The sequence below is a fragment of the Perca fluviatilis genome, chromosome 7 (genome assembly GCF_010015445.1).
Source record: "Perca fluviatilis chromosome 7, GENO_Pfluv_1.0, whole genome shotgun sequence".
In the NCBI taxonomy this organism is placed as follows: Eukaryota; Metazoa; Chordata; class Actinopteri; order Perciformes; family Percidae; genus Perca; species Perca fluviatilis.
Window position 1 is genome coordinate 5,800,021 of NC_053118.1, and position 12,514 is coordinate 5,812,534.

General features: G+C 41.0%; 1 protein-coding gene across 3 annotated transcripts in view; it reads right to left on the reverse strand.

Annotated features, from left to right (window-relative positions):
* Positions 1 to 363: 363 nt before the first annotated feature.
* LOC120562245 overlaps positions 364 to 12,514 on the reverse strand; it is a 65,444-nt gene continuing 53,293 nt past the window's right edge. The window contains exons 1-2 of one of the 3 annotated variants that reach the window (XM_039805866.1): positions 1,840 to 1,892; positions 364 to 1,734 (exon numbers count right to left, since the gene is read on the reverse strand). In XM_039805866.1, coding sequence (XP_039661800.1) covers positions 903 to 1,734; positions 1,840 to 1,841 — 834 coding nt within the window. In that variant the 5' untranslated portion in view covers positions 1,842 to 1,892 and the 3' untranslated portion in view covers positions 364 to 902. Of the gene's footprint in view, positions 1,735 to 1,826; positions 1,893 to 12,514 lie in introns of those variants that run through there. The other 2 variants (XM_039805868.1, XM_039805867.1) reach the window with 2 other exon arrangements.

Below are 12,514 nucleotides of genomic sequence, written 5' to 3' on the forward strand. Positions count from 1 at the left end.
ATGTGCTCCACATGGAGCAGGAGGTGGTTCGGGTGTGGCTGTGGAGGAAGACCCCGCCTCTGCCAGCTCCACTGCGAGCGTCTCTCTGACTGCCTTCTGATGCAGAGGTACCTCTCCTTTGCCAATTGCAAGGTCCTTCTGGAGGAGGAAGGCGTTCACAATTGCGATGTCCACGAAGTGGTAAAACAGATTATTGTACCACCGTTGGGTCTTGTGCAGGACTTTGTAATACCCTATGAGGGCATCTGAGTGGTCCACTCCACCCATGCACCTACAGTAGATGAACAGACAATATACAAAAACATGAATGTATACAGCACACAAATAACACTTCCAAGAGCATACATGAAAATGTAGTTGTAGTCCTTCACCACTAGTGGAACTGAGACGTCCTTCAACTGCCACTGCCCATCTGCACCTTTGACCCTCCTCTGCACTGTGTCCTCTGCGTGGGCCCTGTGGAGAGTTGAGCACAGAAAAACATCCCTTGTGTCTCGCCACTGAACAAAGAGCAGGGAGTTATTCCTGATCCAGCATATGCTGCCACGGGGAGATTTTGAGACCAGAATGTTGACCTTTGACCTTGGGAATCCGATTCTGTTTGTGCGGATGGTTCCGCATGCCCAAATCCTCTTCAGAAGGAGGTCACGAAACAGGATTGGACTTGTATAAAAATTGTCCACAAAGACCTTATGCCCAGCAACTGTTCATCAATTAGCTCCATCACTGCCTCATAACTGAGTCCCTTACCACTGTTTCCCTGGCATTTTCCCTCATAAACAAAAAAGTCCCATGTATAACCGTTCCTGGAGTCTGCCAGAACAAAGAGTTTATAACCCATATTTTTTCACATAGTTTTTCATATATTGTTTCAGACCAGTGCGGGCTTTTGAAGCAACCATTCACTCATCAATGGTGATTTCCTGGCCAGGGTGATAGTTTCTTCTACAGGAGTCCCTCATCTCCTCGTAGAGCGGCTTTATCTTACCCAGATGGTCGTAGGCTCCTGTGCCTCTCCTTTCATCATTAGCAGCATCCCCCACGGAGCTGCTGAGGTGAAGGGACTGGGAGATCCTGAGGAACTTTTTACCAGTTATTACCCGTCTCGGGAACAGCAAGCTATAAAGATGACCCCCACGCCAGTAATCAGTGAAAGAAAAGCATTTGACTACACCCATGTAAACAACTAAAGACATGAATGCAAACATGTCCTGCAATTTCAAATCAATCCACGGGATAGAGGGTGTTGAATGATGTGTTGAGCCACAGTTGTTGGTGTTTTCAAGTATTGTCTTCAAAACAGAGTTGGTAAAAAAGAGTTGAAACAACTGCACGGCTGTGTACGTAGCACTACGTATGAGCTGGGGTCCTGGGACATTTCTGGGTTCTGAAGGTGGGCTATGGTGGTGTGATGTCTGGAACGTCAACATCATTCCACCTCTCTTCAGATGGGCTGGTTGATCTGGCTTGACTGCAGCCTCTCCCTTTTCCTCGTACTCTACCTCTTTGTCTCCTGCTGTTCTGGGGAGATGAGGCTCCTCACCTGATGAACTGTCCTGCCGCTCCACGCCTCTCCATTTTCCTCTACCTCGTCCTCTACCTCTTGGTCTCCTGCTGTTCTGTGGAAAAGGAAGCTCCTCACCTGATGAACTGTCCTGCTGCTCCACTCCATGTGGCCACTTGCTCACTAGTGCAGATGTTGCTGGCTCCCAATCCATATCTACATCACATTTCCTATAATGTGAAAATAAAGAAATAACAGTAATTACAACTAATGTTCTGAATGCGAAGCCACCGAAAAATATTAACAAATGTGTAGATATTACCATAGATATTTACATAATACAATAACAGCTGCAAACTTGTAATGTATTATTTTCTCAAACGTTTCCTTCTTCCCTCTAACTGAAGCAGACGGTGAGCTCCAGGTCACAGCCTGTCTAAATATACGTATGTATGGCTGCTTGCCCATGCCATTAGTGTGCTTAAGGAGCAAAGGGCTGTTTTCTCACAAAGCAAATTATCTAAATCCTTGGCCCATAATCACTAGAGTCCAAAGGAATTAGTCTAAAAAAGAAAATTGATTGGTTGTTGTTTTTCAGCAAAATGTGGTTACTTTGTCTTAGGCTCTGCCTTACAGCTTCTCTTCGAATTTAGAACAACCAATTCCAACTAATATGCTCACAATATTGCTATATCTTCTGTTTGTCTTTGACTGTGCTCTTCCCTGCATTGTGTTTATACTGGGACATATGTAAAGAAACTGCTAAATATGTGGTGGTGTATAGGGAATAGAAACAAACATCTCTTACTATATAATAGCTTATAATAAGAGGTTCTACATACTCTCACTCAAAATAAAGGCCACATTGGACTTGATAAATAAAGGTTTTAGTTTTGGGAGTACATGTCTGCAATGCCATGTGATAGGCTGAATGCTAGTCAACTCTTGGCTCTTATTTTAAAGGGGTGATAGAATGATTATATAGGGTATTTTACACTGTTCCTTAAGGTCTCATAATAAGGTATGTAACATTGGTTGGGCTGAAAATTGCCCGAATGCTATTTTATTAGGCCCTTAACTACCCTGTGAATATGGCTCTATTTTGAACAAGCGCTTTTCTTCCAAATATGGTATGCTCATTAATATTCCGAATGAGCTACGTGCTGATTGGTTTGAGCAAACTACATAGAAACACATGGGAGAATCTCATATTTCAGACACTGCAAAGTTATACATTGTTTATCGGGCTATTCCATTACAAAATTCACTTCTGAAAATTTTTTATATGCTATCAACTATGTAAAGCTCAAATATGGGCCGCTTTATGAAAATGGATGGCTAATTGCAAATTTTATCCGACTGTGTGTCGGAGTTCAGCGCCGGTGCTGCCTGTGTTGCTGCCTCGCCGCCCGGCCTGCCTTCCTTCACAGACCCCGGCCTGCTATGAGGTACTTGGAGCTCCGTCACGACTGGCAGCCCACTGCACTCCATATCCGCGCAAAGTCACCGTCTCTTGGGCTAATGACAACCAAATGCCCCTGCCCTGACAGAGCTCCAGGGCCTGCAACTCCCCTCTTCCTGCTAGCTAAATGCCCAGTGTATGTGAGTGAGAGCGCGTTCAGCGAGCTTGTTACACCAGCAATCTCTTACCACAGGTTTCAGTTAATCTTTTAATGTGTGTAATTATAATGTGTTGAGTTATTTAAACAAACGATTGGGGAAATAAACGCCGCTTGTCCGCAGTGTGTTTGTATGACTGTGGCCTTTGTCAGACCTTCAGTACAAACAAGGAAATAAATAAGCACACACACACACACACACACACACACACACACACACACACACACACACACATACACACACAGAGCCACACACAAAAGACAAGAACAAGTTGGAGTCGATAGCCTAATACATTGAAAGCTACTGACTTAACTGCTCATGCAGGAAGGCTGATTTAGGAGAGATTATCTTGGCTTGATAATGACAACAGCATCACACTGAAATCAATGGAGCTGATGATGTTACTGCAGCTTGACTAAGTAAATGCATTTAACACTAACCAAAGCTCTTTTTAAGTCAATACATCCACTCTTCCAACTGAGGTTTGGCAACATCTTTCAATTATACAAATTTGAAGAAGAAAAGAAACAGGAGGGAGAAAGAAAAATGACTCGGAAGATGAGTGCTTCGCTCCTCAATTCAGCTGGTCACGTCGATTAAGATGTGAACTTCTACAATTCCAGTAGTTCACATCCAGCTCCAGGGCCTTATCTGAAATTAAAAAAGTCCCCTTCTCCCCGGCTTTGAAGTTTTTCTAAGCCACTCAAACAGTTCCATTTGCAGAATGTGGAAGCTAAAGGAGGCTTTGATTTTCGGAGTCGGCTTTGCCTGTCACTTTGTGTTACATGCTGGCTGATCTAAAGGCTAAAACGGGGCGACATTGCCATGCTGTCAGCCTTTCCCACCCCTACGTTTCAGCGTCTGATTCACCCATTATTGACTGTTGCACAGCCCAAATGATTGGCAAACAGTGCAAGGCTTGGGTTAAAGAACAACATTGCAGAAATAAATGAGACATGGTATTGCTTAAATGTTTCATTGTATGGATTCATGTCTTTTATTTGAATGGACGACTGGTGGTTCTGAATGTTTTTTTTTTGTTAACTTTTATTAGTGTTTGACCACATATGAGAAACAATCGAGAGCTCCACTTTGAATTTGGATGGACGGATGGACAGGTGGATGGGTGAGTGGATGGATGGATGGACGGGTATACGGATGGACGGGTGGATGTTGAAACACAGGACTTTCAAGCTCGAGTTCGCTTCCCTGGGAAAAGCAAATAATTTTCACCCAGGAAATGCTTGTTCCTTGGGAGTGTTTTAATCCAAACCACGATCATTTATTGGTGCCTAAACTTTCTTTGCCGCATAACGGTCATTGTTTCTTGCCTAAATTTAACCGCAATGTCCACCATGCTCTGTTCCCAGTTCCCAGTCACCTATTCTCAGGTAACTGAACCACCAACTACCGCTGACCTGACGGAGCACCTTGCAGAGCACCATAGCCGGTGTTGCAGGGCTCTGTAGCGGGTAAACACATCTACTAACTGCCGCTGATGAAGTCAGCATTTTCTCAGTCTACTATCATAACAACATTAAATATTATTTCATATTAAAGACCTATGAGAAGAATTAAATAAAACCATTTTTAGTTTTCAGTCTATACAACTGGTAACAGAATTTGCATTGGATTATAAACTATTTAACATTTGTTTTTTTATGATAAAAATAACAATATCTTGGTTGTTACACTGCATGAAAAGTGAGATTTTCGTCAGTAAGCAGCACTGTAGATTGTCGTGGAACTTCAGGTTTATGACTGTACACAGCAATTTACAGGCAACACTGAAAACTGCCGTGAATTATCGGAAATTGACATGGGCATTGCTTGGCAGTTGTCCCCCCATGACCCCCCCTCCCTCTAATTCTAGGGGAGGCTTTAACATGTAAATGAAAATGCTGTGAGCTATACAAATGCAAATCAGGGTAGCAGCAGTTTTACCCCAGGTGACATTTTTCTAAAAGGTAAGAAAATCTCATCCATCATTGTCTGGTGGAATGGAGACTGAGGCACCACTGTACAGTTTTCTAAGAGAAGTCTTTCTGCTGACACCAAAACACTGTGCTTCACATAAAGCATATCAGCTTTGTCATTGCATGACAAGGTCCCAACCATTTGTTTTCTTAAAATACTGGCAAATTCAGCACCATATTCACATGTCCATGGCATATGAAGCTGTTGGCTCTGCTGAAATGGCCTCATAATCTAGACTTCAATTGTCCTATTGTTATTAAACTTTCCCAGTATTCCATTAAATCTCACTGTAATTCAGTGTGTGCGCTGTTCGCGCCCTGCTGGTTAATCTGCTCCTCTTTGTCTTTCTCTATCACTCTGCCCCGCCCCCTACCCCCGCCTTCACTGCTTCGATAGAGAGCCGAAGTCATGCCCCTTCCGGTGGACCTCATGGGACCTAAACTCGGAAAAGATATGAATGGTAGTGAATGGGGAGAGGCAAATTATTTTTTGATCCCATTTGAATTGAGCCATGGATTACAAATATGATGTTCGTCAATTTAAAAGATAAGTTTTCAACCGAAGAAAGTCTCAGTTAGCTGTAGGTTTGTCATAGTACCACTTAGTTTTGTGTGAAACCATTCAGTGAACTACATCTCCCGTCTCACACAATCTACCTCACCTAGCTTGATGATCGGCTTGCTCGCTAGCTAGCTAGCTAGCTTAGCTCTGTTAAACAACACATGTAACGTTATTGTAACTGCTGTGTTTTATCCAGTGAAGTGTTTTCAGCAGATAAGCAAAATAACAAGCAAGATCCTCTGCTCATTAGAGTAACGTTACATCCCCGGTACGATACACAGAGACATCGTAGCTTCAGCGAGACGTCATCCATGTGTGTCTGTAGTCTTTCTAATTACGTATTTTCACAGTCTTATACTTCAACAGTTTAACAATAAACTGAGACTTTCTTCGGTTGAAAAATAATGTTTTAAATTGACGAACATCATATTTCTAATCCATGGCTCAATTCAAACGAGATCAAAAAATAATTATTATCTCTCCATTGACTCTAGTTCATACTTTTTTGAAAGATAGGTCCCATTGGCCGGAAGTAGAAGGGCGGGACTTCGGCTCTCTATTTGAAAAATAGCGGCGGGAGATGAGCCCGAGAGTTAGAGCAAAAGCTTCTGAAATATGGGACTATTTTAGGCCAACTGGTAAAATAGTTGTACACTCTGTCAAACCTCACTTGGAAACACACACACGGAGTTGTTTTTTTCTCCTCCGGTGCTCCATAAAGATGCGCTCACAGAAAAGGAAAATACAACGTAAGTATTTGATTATTAATGAAACAGCGAGCTAGTCTGTATACTGTTTATTAACTCTTGATCGTACAATGACTGTATTTGGATGTTAAACAGGCTACTTAGACTTGGCAGTAATGTTTTAAACCTGCAAGTTTAAACGAGGGCACAGTTTGTGTGCCTGGCTGCTTTCAGTGCGATTCATTACAGATCTAAGTGGGTGAGTTGCTTTATAAAAGTGTATTTTTTTGGTCTTACAGGAATTCAGTACGCCGTCTTCACAACTTGGAGACAAACTGTAGCAGGCGCTACGAAGGGTAAGATTTGAAGAATATGCTTTCATTAAATGAATTTAATTCATTCTTCTGTATAAGGACATAGATACGTTAATAGATACCGATCTTTTATTTTATTTTTTTTACAGACTAACCTCGCCTTACAATGAGGCTGTGACCTATATTTGCTCAGAGCTACATCTGCAAGTCCAGATTTACATGACGCTGATAATGACGCCATTGTGTATTTTTTTACTTTTTCATCTTTCCTTACATAAGTCACAATGTGACTTATGTTTTTTTTTTTTATTCATACCACTCTCGTTTAATTGTTTTCCAGCTGCCTGTAAACTACGAGACAGCACGCAGGAGCTTCAGGTAGAAACAGACAGATCTGGCATCGCAGGCAGAAGCTGTGAAGAGTTCAGCTCGGAGTCGGTCGAGAAGAAAAGAGGGTAAGATTAGATCCGTTTGGTTAATGTGAATATTTTTCAGGTGCATTCATAGATGTTTTGTGTCCATAAGCAGTGCATTGTGCAGTACTGATTGTCTTTATTGATTGATTTTACAGCTGCTGGAAGCGAGACAGAGTGTGCTGGCTGCGGGTGAGGTGGGCATTTGGAAGTGCGCCACCATAGACATACAGGACAACACACCACAGACGTTTGCAAAATGGACCGAATTCAGACAGAATGCTGCTTCTCGTGAGCGTGGGATATTTCTTGTGTGTGCTGTGTCTCCTATGCTTTGTACATAGTTTTTTCTGATTGCGTTTGTGTTTTGTGTCAATAAAGCTCAATCTTTGAATAAACAGCACGTTCCTGGCAAATCATTTTCCTACCCAATGTGAGTTGAGTGCAGATGTAAGTTGCGCATGCTCAGATTCAAACGGTTTACGGCATAACGCCAAGGGATCCGGATCCGGCAAACGTTTTACTATCTATGATTGTTTGATTGCTAACGTATCTAACACAACAAAGGCTGTCACTTGTATCGCGTTTTGAGCTACAAAACGCCATACAAGTGACAACCTTTGTTGTGTTTGATTGCTAACTTGTAGCCAGCAGTGAACGAACTTCGTTATGTATGTCCATTTTTATTGTATTGATATTACAGTGTCTCGTTAGCAGGTTCTTGTAGGCTACTTCAGCCTCTAATCTAGAACTGACATCAGGGATCATGCCGTGAAAATGTGATGCCTTACGCTAAATAATAAATTACTGCTATGTAATGTACCTATCTCATTATTCTGTGGCTAACAGCAAAACAGACTTGCTAGCCTACCTGTGTGGGGCTGTCGCAAAGTGACGCATACGCAACTCACATCTGCACTCGACTCACATCGGGTAGTGACAAGGATAACAATGACATGAATATACAACATAGCGTATATGAAATAAATATATAATACATAAATATGTATAAATATATATATATAATTTTATCATTATTATAATTATAATAATAATGGCCCAGGGTGACCAATAGCCTAACCCATGACAGACCTGTCAACCAATCACAAGAGATTTTTCTTGTTTTAAAGTAGTGGTTTCATCCAATAGTGAGTGAGGAAATTCAAGCCAGGCCAGACGTTCTCTGGCCGGAGGCCTGTACTACGAAGCAGGATTTGCCGTTAGCGAGCTAACTTTAGGTTCAACCCAGGATTTTCTGTATCACGAAGGTGGATCACTTGTTATCAGGTTCAATCGCCGTGGTAACTTATGCTGAACACCTAACCTGGTCGGGAGCAGGTTAAGTTAGAGATCAGAGATCAACCGGTGTAAAAGCACTGCCTACTGACCAATCAATACTCGATTGATAACAGCGTCACTATTCTTAGAAGATCAGGCAGAGCTCGGTGCGAGGAGAGAGAGGGGGAGAGAGGAGTGCGCTCATAAAAGTTAAAACATTTAGAGACCAACAACCCTGTTAACATTCCCTGATGGGTATTTTTATGAAATATATATACATATATATATATATATATATATATATATATATAATTTTTTTTTTATGGGAGGGAATTACATATCGGCTTCTTGAGCTGTGTGTCACCGCAGCACATCGGTTTGAATTATGTTTTTATATTTTTTATTTGCTCTCATGATCGCTTCCCACTGCCAGGGTTGCAACTGAAATAATAGGCTAAAGCAACGACAGTTTATGGAAAGCACAAGTGTAATTGTGGTCAGATCTTGGTCCTGACTGATGGGGAAGTGATATTGATAAGCATTGTGATTTACGCATCTACAGCGTCTGCTATTTTTTTGCCAGCTTTCCTCCTGTTTTAGGAAGCAGCGACTGTAGGCTGTTGTGTTTTCCCTGTAAAACCGAGTCTGTGTTCTTCATATTTATGTAGAATTATAGTTTGCTCTTCTTGTTTAAAGTATGCGGCTCTGATAGATGTTTGCGATTGGTCATGGTGCGCAAACAACGCCTCTTTTATGTGAACGCGTACGTCTCTAGATTGGAAAAACCTGGGTTGACTGAACTAGTTGATAACCAGCGTCGTGATACAGCTTATGCGGGACTACGGTTGTTAGGTTAGGTGAAGCCGGATAACCGAAAGAGATCCAGGGCATGTTGATTTTGCTTCGTAGTACAGGCCTCAGGCGCGGTGTTGCTGCTATTCATATGCTAATTAGATCCATTAACACCTCCGCGGGAGCTCTCCACATACGTCATGGTTCGTTTCCAACAATATGTGGCACAGACGAACGTGACGTTCACAGCCTGTAAATTGTCGATAACTGCCGAAAATTAGGGGGATTTCCGGGCGTTTCCAGGTGTTTACGAGGACGGAAATCCCACTTTTCATGCAGTGTTAGTTTTGAGAAGGGAGCAGATTGCTTGGCAACACACAAAAACACAAACCGTATCGTTACAAAAAGGAAAATGGCATCAAAGCACAGGCCACACTATTTCATGAGAGAAACAAAACCCTAAAGTATTTATGGCATATGCCAGAAAAACACAGGATGAGTGAGGAGATGAGATGAAGCAGTGCTCTGAGTGGTCAAAGAGGTCAGAGCTGTGCATTTGTCTCACCCTCGCTGCGGGACTGACTCACAGTCAATTACAAACAGACTGAATATGAAGGCGAGGTGTAGATCAGCTCCCAGCAGCCCTTATCACGCCGCTGCACAGAGAACAGCAGCAGCAGACACAACACACAGCACACACAGCAGACATGTAGTCAGTCACAAACACTGTCTGCAGAGTGCCACCAACGCAGGTTTGAAACTTATACAGATATTTCTGGAATCACGGGACTATCAGTAGCTACGTTTCAATCCACTTGTCAGTCGAATTATCTGAAGTTCCCTAAAAACATTCATGCGAATAAAGCCGGTGAAAGTGTGTTTCCGGGTGATCGACTCCGACCTGCGGCCCTTTACTGCATGTCCCCTCTCTCAAATAAAGGGCTAAAATGCCCCAAAAATAATCTTTAAAACAATGAAAGAAAGTGTGTTTCCAAATGGCTTTAAAGCAAATAAAAACCTATGCATGCGACGGTCAAATAGGTATATTAAATAGATTTGAGACATTTGACGGTGCTTTCATTAATTTCTGCACTGAAACGTAACATTTGTGAAGAAAGATGGCTAGCCAAAATGGGTCGCACCGTCTACCTCCAAATGATTCATATTCCATTTACCAATTAAGAGAAAATCCAATGAGATCCAACGTACAAACTTGGTGTCGACATTCATTAAATTCAGTTGAATTTTACTGTTTCCATAGTCTATATCCATGCTGTTACCTTCCGCTTTCTTTGTGTTGGAATTTTAAACTCTGGTGGATTTATGAGGACGATGGTTAACTGCTCCTCAGATCTCTGCAGGGTAAATCCAGACAGCTAGCTAGACTATCTGTCCAATCTGAGTTTTCTCTCATGTTCCACCAAAACAAATTCATTCCCGAGGCTATTTTGCAGAGGCACTGTTGCTCCCTCAGGTGCTTACAAGATGATTGTGATTGGTTTAAAGAAATGCCAATAAACCAGAGCACGTTTTTCTCCCATCCCGAAAAGGTGTGTGGACTAGCCAGACCTTCCTCTGCAGCGCTGTGGAGCCCTAAGGCATTTTTCATTCAACACCACTTAATATATCATAAAAACTTGTGGATAAAAACATGGTTAGTGATTTGTATCAATGTTTTATGGCTTAAAAATACAAAAAAGACAAAATACTCAGTGAACTTCAACCTCATTTACATCATTACTAGACACCACTGGAATGAATATGATATTCCTATAATATACTAGGGATAATGATAATGAATACTGATCGTATGACTACTTATATTAACCCCAATAGAAGTAATTTAAGATGTATGCTGTATGCATGTAAAAGTATTCATAATTGTTTTACCTTGCACCCACAAAATGTTGCTTTTCCCCACATTTGTCACTAATAAGGTTGCAGACATTCTTCCTGTAACCACAGACTGTAAAAATAGTGGACGTACTGTACCATCAGTGACGTCACCCATTAGTTAATATACCAGCTAAGGCTAGCGCTAGCTAGCTAGCTCACATCCATAGCACTTGATAATGTCACCTTAGTTTACCTTTTTTATAAATGTCAGCAAAAAAACAACCCTTTATCCGATTTTTTAAAATGGGTTTATAAATGGAAATCAGGATTTATAATAGGGTTTTGGAATTTTCATATCCCATTTTTGTGCAGCTATTTTGTTGTGTAGAATGATACACTGCAACTTTCGGGTCACAACAAAAAAGCTGCACAAAAATGAGATAGCTCCATGTCACAATCAACTCTTTAGATTTTTAATCTCATTACATTCAGATTAATAGCTTCCAATAATCTGTGAAATAGTTAAAAGTCACACAACTCATTTTGTAATCAATTAACCTACATCATATTTGTCATAGCAGAAGTGGATGACACTAAAAAAACCAAAACCCCTCGTACCTCAAGAGTATGCCACCCTGCATTTGACGGCACATAAAGTATGAGCATGTGACCAATGAAACCTTTAAATCTTGAATCTACTGCATATTTTTGCAACAAAACTGGTATCTCCAGAAAATACCAGCAGCTATACCATAACATTTACAGAGTTCATTTTCAAGTGTTTAAAACTTTGTTTGAGTGTTGATAAGAGCATGGTTTATCAACTTTTAATTAATTACAGTGATACAAATTATTCTTGTGAATGTTTAAACATGAATGAATGAATGAATGAAATCTTTATTTTGAACAATTTAAAAACATAAAAACACTAGACTCATTCAAAAAGGAATAGGTAGAAGTCATAGGCTTTATCATGTCCTATACCCTCAGTCTATCCTCTAACCTCAGTCTTCACCACAACTAAATCACAGTCAAACAAGATAAATCAAACAGACCATTTCATACAATACAAAAAACAACTCCAATTTACGTTCTTCTGACATGAGGATGTAAAGGAAAGTCTTTGTGTTCAAGTGCAGTACAGAAAAACTTTTTATCAGGTGTTGGGACCAGCAGTTGTGTTAAACCTGATTTTAACCAAAAAGGCCTCAGATTAAACTGACCTCTGGAGACAAGACACACATGTGGCACATCAGAATCAAAATCAGAAAAGCTTGCCAAGTATGTTTTTTACACATACAAGGAATTTGTTTTGGTGTTGTAGGTGCATGTCACACATTCTCTAAAATAAGTTAAACAAATAGGTTAAACAGAACAAACAATATAAGTATATATATATATATATATATACACACACACACACACACACACACAGAATGTATTGTATTGTATTGTGTATGTATACACAAGTTTACGCGCTGTTTCCCGGGTGGCGCCATAACTCTACACAAATGCATTTCATTTCCGCCGGAA